The sequence below is a fragment of the Cloeon dipterum genome, chromosome 3 (genome assembly GCF_949628265.1).
Source record: "Cloeon dipterum chromosome 3, ieCloDipt1.1, whole genome shotgun sequence".
Classification (NCBI taxonomy): Eukaryota; Metazoa; Arthropoda; class Insecta; order Ephemeroptera; family Baetidae; genus Cloeon; species Cloeon dipterum.
The window spans coordinates 10,540,474-10,549,655 of NC_088788.1; the positions used below are offsets into that span (position 1 = coordinate 10,540,474).

A 9,182-nucleotide genomic window follows, 5' to 3' on the forward strand; every position below is an offset into this window, starting at 1 on the left:
ACCTTCAGTTTGTGAGCCGCGCCAGCCGCCACCGAGCCGAAATCCACCTGTAGCCAGGACAGCCAGTTGGCGCCTATTAAGATTACGCGGCTGAGACCTAGTCAGTTTAATCAATATTCGATTAAACCAACCCGCGTTTTCGGTATTCAGTCTAGCATTGATTACATCCTAATATTAAAGCGAAAAACCAGCAGAATTAGATCGAATTTTTAATTTATTTTGCTAAATTTTAAGACATATTTGACATTGTGTACACAGGCAATAAATTATTTTACAAATCTATCGGCATGAAGTCAAATATAAAGTAAAATGTTTTAAGCATGAACCACATACATATTAATCAAGACATGAATCTACCCAACAGTTCCGATATTCAAGCAGAGTACAGAGAGATCTCTTTACCAGAGTGTTTCCTGACAACTTAACAAAAAATAATACCGAGCAAGTGAAGACTTAATTTTGGTCCAGATCCTTTTGATTTTGACATTTCAGCATAACACATAACATGCAAAACGTGAATCTGAGTAAACAAATTGATTCGGAATACCTATGTGCATTCGTCTTCAGGAAGGTTAGCGAACTTATTTTTGGATCCCGAAATTTCTTCAGAACCACTTGACTCTGAACCAGCGTCCTGAGATTGACTATCTTGTCCTCTGGACGCACTTTCGTCATCATCAGTGCTGTAGTTTTCCTCTTCATATGTACCTGCCACATCTGTTGACTTGGCTTGCACTTTCTTAATGCCGTCTAGTTCAGAATGTGACAGCCACATCTCTGGAAAATGTTTTATAATGTCGTATTAAAGATTAAGTTTTGAGGTTTCAAATTTAATTGGCATTTGTTTCTGCGTAAGAAAATTCCTCATTGATGATTAAGTTACCTTTTTCAGCTGTGTAGTTTGGAGGGTATAAACATAGGCAGATTTTTCCATCCAAGGCCATACGAAGCAAATGGTTAGCTGAACGATATGAGTCAAGACGAGCTGCTTTTGCTGTGAAGAATCCTCTCTGCTTAGCCCAAGCTGTAAAATTATATTTTTGTTTCAACTCATGACCGCAATGAAATGAGCAAAAATCAACAATTGAGACACCAGAAACAGGAATAATTCGTCCTGGTCCCGGCAAAATTGCGCAACTTTCAACAACCAAACCAAATTTCCTTGTTGCAAGAAAAGGGCAACAATCAATTTGACAATGAAAATTTGAGTGTTTGTTGAAAGTTGCGCAATTCAGGACAAACTATTTTTACCGGGTTTACACACACCATTGTTTTTTTCATCTAAAGAGTTGCAAAAAACCCAAATTTAAAAAAAATGCAGTGCAGTGATAAAAAACGGGTTTTTTCAATTTTAACCAGTTCCTTGCAGGCAATGTTTGCACTTCAGTTTTCAATAATTTTCTAAATATTAGCTCATGACATCTACTTGATAAATTGTCGGAGAGAAATATATTTGTAGAAATTGAGGCAGCAAATGGTAATTTAAAAGAACAAATCTGCAGAGTAGAGAAAATTTTGACCACTCCGACCGCAAACTTTAGATTTTCACAGGAGAAATATGGAATAAATTTATTTCTTGCGTAAGAAACTAGTGAAAATTGAGTGGTAAAAACCATTAAAAGCCAGTGGTGAAAAAACCGTGCTAAAAGCAAATCCAACCCTGAATTTGAATTAACCTATCAATAAAATAACATTTGATTACCATCACAGATGTCAAAAGCAGACCAGGTGTCTTCATTATCTGCGTGGTGTAGCTTCAACAATTTCACCAAGTCCAGCCTCTCAGCCAAGAATTGGATCGACGAGAATGGCTCCCTTAGTTGAGCAATGGGGTAGCTGCCCATGAGCACCTGTTCAAGGCAGCGAATGATGTTGATAGAAAAAGATTTAAAATCATTGACATAATTTTAGGATTACCTGCAGAGGTTTTGGCACTTTGGATGGAAAGACCAAACCAGGGCAGTCGCACAACTTGACTGTTGGCGTCAGGAAGATGGTTTGGAAGTATTTCGTGTGCCCGGGAGTGCGTGAAACGCTGACCACCTTCTTGCCCATGATGGCGTTCATCAAAGACGACTTGCCAACGTTTGGCTGCCCAACGCAGCCAATCGTCAAAATGCCATCACTGAACTTTTTGTGATCATGATAGCTTGTGTCTGCTTCAGTAGTCTGCAAAAAAAATCGATATAGATGTTAATTTGAAGAGTAAACAAAACGTGTCAGGATTTTTTATACCATTTTCCCCAGACTTAATTTATGAGATCTGGGTTGCTAAATTACAAGCAATGTCGTAAGAAATTTGACTGGTACAATTTCCTTTACAAAAATATTTATAATGTTTTTTCTGGAGAAAAAGATTGCTTTTGGTTAGATTTTCCATTTAAAAAAAAATAAATTGCTAACTGAGCAAAATTAGCATCTTTATCAAATCAAGAACTACTGGATTTTGCGGCGTTTTTTTTTTTAAGGAATTTTCCTGCCAATATATTTCCACTTTACTTTAAGTTAATTATGTTACTTTGTACCCATGATCTTGACTTGATCAATTGGGCTGACAGAATAATAAGACAAAATTGAGGGCAGGAATAGCATTTTAAAATTATAACTCTATGCAACAAATAAATTTTCACTATGACCGCACAGAGCTTTCGCGAGTTGTCGCTACCAGGGTACGCCCATTTTGAAAATGGTACAAACAAAAAATTGATTTTGATTGATTTGATGATTAAAAAAATATACGATATATATATCGTGCGCTAGAAATTTGTTAAAATCCACTTGCAATAAATGGTGCAATCAGGTTCAAGAAACTGTAAACCTGCACGAGGTTTACAAACGATAACCCATTTGAATCAATCAATACTGAGAAGTAAATTTCCCCTGGCAACTCCATAAAACAAAAATGTCAAATTTTGTTAGAAAATAAATAAATCAATATTATTATTGATAAATTATAGATTTAGTGTTGCATGCATATTGCGTTTAAAAAATCATTAATTAATTTGCTACGAATCAACCTACCATAACCAATATTATTATTAATTATCCCACCAAAAATGTTGCAAAAAATCTTTTAATCCTAGCACTTAATCACATTTATAGGCTAGTGAAAAGCCAAGTAAATGCATAAGTCATACCTCAAGAGTTTTGCCAACGATGAGGCTGTCATCTTCGTACACTGTATTCAGCTCCTCAGCTACTTTCTTGTGCCATGACGAAAGATCCACTGCAATGAGGCAAGACCATTACATTGTTATAAATTCCAGTTCAGGCACCGATACACACCTTGCCCAGAAACAATGTGTTCACAAGCATTCAATAACTGCTCGGCGCCTTCAGCTGCCATTCGCATTTTCCCTCTCCTTCGACGCACTTGCAGGCCTCCTAACAATCAGAAAAATTGAGTAAAAATAATGCCATTTAAACTAAATTAAATCTGTTCAAGAGTTTAGCCGTATTATTTACCTTCCTTGTCACTTGGGTCGCGCAAATTGTAGCCTGGGTAAGCAGTAAATGTGAGAACTTGCAACTCAGGGTAAGCATTCTTGAAGTAGTGTTTCCAGGCTAATACTAATGGGGCTGGAGCCAAGTCGATCTTGTTTAAAACCAGAATCATGTCTTTCTTCAGAGTTTTAATGACAAACTCGTACAGTGATGGAGGAAAGAGGTAAATCTGCAGACAATTAACGAATTAAAAAGTTTACTCAAAAAAAGAAAAGCAAACTTACCGGAAATCTGATGTCGACGATAAACAACACAATGTCCGACATTTCCAACACCCTCCAGAGTTGTCTCCAAGTTTCGATGTTCATTTCAAAGTAGCTCAACTCAGACGCAGGAAACTTTTTCTGCACATTCTTCATATAAGCCTGTGAAACAAAAGATGATTAACTATCCCTGTTGTCAGTTTGTTGCTGCTTTACATCAAAGTATTCGTGCTCATTCTTTTCGAGATCTGCAGCACTCATACTTGAGTCCCACGGAGGGCGTTTGGGGAAATCTAGTTCTGCAGGAAAGGGCAAACTCCTCTCCACTTCAAGCTCATTTTCTGGAATATGTACGAGCTCCTTGCGGGCCAACTCTTTTTGAGCTTCAATCCCCTCCTTTGTCTCTTGTTGGAAATGAATCGCGTATCTGCAAATTTAATAAATACCATAGAAATTAACTCACGATCAAGGAAAGCTATGTAACAGTCAAATTTTTTATTCAAATTGCGGGAATGCAAGTCAGTTGAATTTCGGCCTGCAACCCACAATCGACACGCCTAACATCGCTCAGATTCAGCCAAGTAATCGCATTCAATGATGCACAAATTCCTGCACTTAAATTCGCCAGAATTTTCTGTCTGGGTCATGGGCAAATAATAACAGTTTCATTTGCTGCGGGCCTAAACCCCGTTAAGTGTCGCAGACTGACGCTCCCATGAGAGAGTGCATTTTTACAACGGTGAATGTTTAATTGCGTAAAATGGCTGTAATCGTTTTAGGGAGTAAATAAAATGGAATTTATATCTATGAAATTTATACAATTTAAATAATGGTCACGTTGTAATGAACAACTACCCCAATATTAAAAGGAAGCAATAATTTCCACCATTACCAATAAACATAATTATGTGATTTGTGCAAATTGCATCAATTAAAATATACAAAATACCGAACTAAATTTGAGGGATTCAAATTATCCAAATTTTTGGTGCTATAGGATTCATGTGAAATAACATTAAATTTAATTCAAAACTTATTGTTTACATAGTATTATTTTAAGTCTTTCTCTCTATAATTAGGCGAAGTGAGGGAAAAAATTTAGATGTAACGCAAATATTAAAATGTAAAATTGCATGAAAGCACGAAAATTGATAATGCAAATACCAGAACAATTAAAAGAGCTACAACGCGTGAATATTGATCTTGGCATAGCACTTTTTGTAGGCGTATACGTGTAGAAACATGTTATGCTGAATTCGTGTAAACGATTTTCATTTGCACAATTCAGATCATTACAGAGGAATTTATGTTCAGAAACAAATATCTACCTGTTTAAATTTTTCCCTTTGCCTGGTTGCTGGTTAATTTTGTGAACCTTGATTCCGCTGCCGTCGGATTCGCCATCTTCCGACTCGTGAACGCTCCGAACATGCCTCATCGACCTTTCGCCGAATGCTCCTGCTGCTGAGATATTAAATATTCCTGGATATGGTGCACTTGGCCATTAATAATGAATTCACTTACGACGTTCCGGCTCACTTCTCTTTCGACCTTTCTTGGCCTGAATTTGCTGCTTTTTGGCTTTGCCACTGAACGGCACTTTCCGCCCACCTTGCGGCATTTTTCAATTTAATACTTTCGTTCGAGTTTTTTCGACGTGACAGTGCCTTAGGGAAACTCCTTGAGGGTCTGCACCACAAATTCAAAAGTGTTTCGGAATGATAAAGACCTGATTTTAGTGAAATAAGTACAAATCAAGAAGACGTGGTGTTTGACATTGAGAATGACAATATTATTCGAGAGACGCGCGCAACAAACAACAAAGTGCAGCTGTCAAATCAGAACGCTCGCTCCGCCAGCCAGTCGTTTGGCTCGTTTCCTTTTTGCTCGGGAAAGGCGGCATTCGAGTGTGCAATCCGCTGTGAGACCCTGTATAACACAGATGAGGCGGATGAGGCCACCATTTTTTTTATCAAACTTTCTAAAAATGATCAAAATTTTAAAAGTTTTTCAAATCATACAATGAAGTGTAAAATTCTGTTTTGATTTCCGGAATTTTTAAAATGATTTTGGTTCTCTGCTGTTGTCAAGCCGTTTCGTTTTTGTGTTTATTTTTTCTTCAGTAAAATAATGTACATTCCTTTATAGTCATTTGTAAATGATAATTGATCCCGGAACTTTAACCTCAAAAGGAAACAATAATTGTGTTTTAATGCCTAATATATTGTTTAAATTCGATTAAATATTGAATGGTTTCATGATTACAAATTAAACTTAGATAGTACATCATTTTAAATATTTGTTATGACTTTGAAGCTCTGTAATGAAAATTTCAACTCAATTTTTACTCTACTCTACTGTATATGTTTACTAGGCACAAAACAAATTTGAATACTAAATTGGATCACCATTTCGGCACAACAGTCTTAGAAGTTTGCGACAAACTGTAGCTAAAATTCAGGAATAAGGGATGAGGGAGGCTGAAGATGGGAAGACTCCTTCCAGTTGAATGACCAAACTACTGAATTCATATTTTTTGCTTTTTATTTTTCATTATTTACATTTTTTTTCAATAAAATATTTTGCTGTATTTATTTCAGCCATGAAACAAAAATAAGTTTCAAATTCATAATAATTATCGATAATTATAAAATTAAATTTTCCAAAAATCTCCAAGCATTGACGCCATGCACTCTTGATTTTACGTTGGTCTAAAATTAGACAAGCCGAATCTATTTTAGGAAGCCACGAGAACTTTCTGGCACCGCTGCTGTTAAATTCAAATAGCGGAGGCTGCGAAGCAGACACGCAGAGTTCACTGGCGAGTAAATTCGTGAATAAGAGAATCTTTATATTGAGACTCCACTGATAAAATGGAGCCGTATCGAATTGAATTCACCATTGCAAATGATTCTAAGCATCAGGGCGATATTGAGGCCGTGGCTTGTCACCAAGGAAAGGTTTACTCCGGAGCAGATGACGGAATTATCAAAGTAAGCCATGAGTGATGAGTGTGAAAAGCGTTGGAAACTAATTATCGTCGTGATGGTGATAACACAAAACGTACATAAACATGTTTTCTTTTCACACACCGCATGCTGTAATTCGTAAATGAGATCATCATAAAAGTAACATTAATTAAAATATAATTAGTATAACTTTTTCACATTTAATTTCGGTTTCAATTAAATAACTGTTATGCTTGTAGCCGCTTATTTCTGATAATACCAAAAGCGTTCCGAATCATTTTTCTTTTGTCCTTTATTGGTCTGAATGTCTGAATGTGCGTTTTTTAGCCAACAGCTCTTTCCAATTTGATGCTTTCATTCAAATACTATTGCCGTGACATTTTGCACTATATAACTTTGTTCAATTTCCAATGATAGAACTTTGTGACTTTTTAGGTGTGGAATGAAACAGATTTGAGCTACGTAACAGAGGTAAAAGCGCACGAGAGCTTGGTGTATGCGCTTGCAGTGATCGGCGACAGCCTTTACTCCGCCTGCAACGACGGCACAATCAAAATTTGGCGACTGCCGTCCCTGGAGCCAGGACCAACCCTCACATCGCACCAGGAAGCTGTACGGCGGATCAGAGCTATGCCGAGTGGCGATGTTATTTCTGGCGATGAGTGTGGGATGGTTGGTGTATATCTGCATGGTTGAGAGACTTTTAAAACTTTAATCGATTGATTTATTGTAGATGCAAGTTTGGAGCGGAGAAAATGCAAAACGAGGCTATGAGCCGATTGGAGAAGAAATTTGGGATTTGGTCGTTGATTCGGAAGGATTTGTCTACACAGCGCGTGACAGGGATATTTCAGTCTGGCTTTTGAGTGGTTAGTATTATTTTCATTTTATTGCTTTTTAGCAATTAGTGCTAGTCCATTTTTATTAATTTTAAACAAACCCTGAGTGAAGTTGTGTTTAAAAAAAGGAAATAATTATTGAGTTAATAGGCTACTAACTGGGAATCCTTTGGCTTAAACTTATTCCGCGAGCTGCCAGAAGGTCGCCTGAAGGTCCATTCTGATAAATTGAAAAAATTACAAATTAAATTTCAAAAGAAAATTGCGGAGTAATTAGCAGCTAAAGGGAAAGAAACCCCCTAATAAACATTACAAGACAAGAGATTAATCCGCATAGCTTTTAGATTATTCAGATTATTATTTTTTTAAGCAAATAAAAATTGCGCATCGACTTTTAAAATATTGTGCCGCATTTTGCATTACGTTTAGGTGGTGCTGATTGTGAGATGCACATACCAGAGAACCAAAACACTTCAATATAAATTTTTTATATAATTAAAAATGACTCATTGGTTGATATTTTCTCGTCAACATCTATGAGCCAGCTTACCAATATAATGAAAAATTAATTTTTGTTTCAGAACAATCTTCTTTCACTCAAAACAAAGCAACTTTTCCCGGCCGAGCTCCGATGACCATTGTAAACGACAACGTGTACTACATGACTCGCGACGGAAGAACAGTGGAAGCAGTCGGGACGGCAAAGAATAAGTACGCCAAAATTGCGACGATGAAGGTAATAGAGCGAATTGCATACATAATTCAGCAATAATTGATTCATCTCATTTCCACGACTTGGACAGGGCCACAATCAGATTGTCAACTGCATGACTCACACGGACAAGTACTTGTTCACTGCCGGCTGGGATAATCACGTGAGAGTGTGGGACTTGCAGACGCACAAATGCTACGCAAACGTCGACGCGGGAGTCTATATCAACGCGATGGAGTCGAACGCTGACGGATCTGCAGTTTTCGCTGGCGGAGCAAACAGCCTTCTTGTTAAAATTACACCTGTTAAAAAATGATTGATCTTCTGGATTAAGACTTTTGACATGAGAAATGTCTGCGAAAGATAATGCTATGCGATTATTATTAATTTTAATTTTCAAGGAAAACTTGGATGTGATGGTGAGATTGTCGATTTAGACAAAGAACATATAAATTAAACAAAAATTGTTTTTATTTCTTCTAGTTTTTTTTATAAAACCAATCTGTGAGTTTTGTGCTTACCGGATCCTAAAATATCACCGCCGAGCGAATAACTGGGGTCGTAGGGTAGCTAATAGGGCCCAATTTAGCCATCTTTTCACCTCTCCAAACCGAGTTCATTTATTGGAAATCCATTCAGTTGTCCCTAAAGCCGCTGGAAAGCTGCAACAACCAGCAAGTTACGATTCGGCGCTCGGCGCAGCGTTGCGCCTCTCACAATCAGCCCTAATTGTAAAGAAAACTTTGAATCACTTAATTAACTATATAATTAACCACCTTTTGCCATCTCTGGCATAAAGAAGCCAGCAATAAATCTCAGAAACGCTGAAATATCTTACAATCCCTTTTGAGTGTCTATAATACTGCGAGCCATTTGAAATGAGAGGAATTCTGGCATCAAAAGTGACAAAAAGGTATTCAAATTTTGAGAAACAAATTCAGTGCCACTATATAGA

At 37.1% G+C, this 9,182-nt stretch overlaps 2 protein-coding genes across 3 annotated transcripts; one reads left to right on the forward strand and one right to left on the reverse strand.

Annotated features, from left to right (window-relative positions):
• Window positions 1–196: 196 nt before the first annotated feature.
• Ns4 (Nucleostemin 4) lies at window positions 197–5,532 on the reverse strand. 2 transcript variants are annotated; one of them, XM_065485385.1, is made up of 11 exons: window positions 5,232–5,532; window positions 5,036–5,168; window positions 3,924–4,134; window positions 3,729–3,869; window positions 3,466–3,673; window positions 3,286–3,384; window positions 3,138–3,226; window positions 1,918–2,169; window positions 1,703–1,850; window positions 884–1,024; window positions 197–777 (listed from the first exon to the last, which is right to left on the reverse strand). In XM_065485385.1, exons 1-11 carry the CDS (start codon window positions 5,326–5,328, stop codon window positions 548–550), a joined length of 1,749 nt encoding a protein of 582 aa, XP_065341457.1. In that variant the 5' UTR covers window positions 5,329–5,532; the 3' UTR covers window positions 197–547. The 2 variants fall into 2 exon arrangements, with proteins under 2 accessions (XP_065341457.1, XP_065341456.1); XM_065485384.1 differs by having other exon boundaries at window positions 5,036–5,171.
• Window positions 5,533–6,510: 978 nt separating this feature from the next.
• LOC135940644 (myosin heavy chain kinase A) lies at window positions 6,511–8,700 on the forward strand. Its single transcript, XM_065485614.1, has 5 exons — window positions 6,511–6,700; window positions 7,112–7,348; window positions 7,410–7,545; window positions 8,097–8,251; window positions 8,319–8,700. The coding sequence occupies exons 1-5, from the start codon at window positions 6,581–6,583 to the stop codon at window positions 8,541–8,543; spliced, it is 873 nt and encodes a 290-aa protein (XP_065341686.1). The 5' UTR covers window positions 6,511–6,580; the 3' UTR covers window positions 8,544–8,700.
• The last annotated feature ends 482 nt before the right edge of the window (window positions 8,701–9,182 follow it).

Excerpts from the sequence above, each read along its gene's own strand:
- Ns4 (XM_065485384.1), bottom strand. The coding sequence starts at position 5,328 with ATGCCGCAAGGTGGGCGGAAAGTGCCGTTCAGTGGCAAAGCCAAAAAG. Across the intron at positions 3,870-3,923 it reads ATGAGCACGAATACTTTGAT|GCTTATATGAAGAATGTGCA; the intron begins GTAAAGCAGCAA and ends TTTGTTTCACAG. Across the intron at positions 3,674-3,728 it reads TCGTCGACATCAGATTTCCG|ATTTACCTCTTTCCTCCATC; the intron begins GTAAGTTTGCTT and ends AATTGTCTGCAG.
- LOC135940644 (XM_065485614.1), top strand. The coding sequence starts at position 6,581 with ATGGAGCCGTATCGAATTGAATTCACCATTGCAAATGATTCTAAGCAT. Across the intron at positions 7,349-7,409 it reads CTGGCGATGAGTGTGGGATG|ATGCAAGTTTGGAGCGGAGA; the intron begins GTTGGTGTATAT and ends GATTTATTGTAG. Across the intron at positions 7,546-8,096 it reads TTCAGTCTGGCTTTTGAGTG|AACAATCTTCTTTCACTCAA; the intron begins GTTAGTATTATT and ends TTTTTGTTTCAG.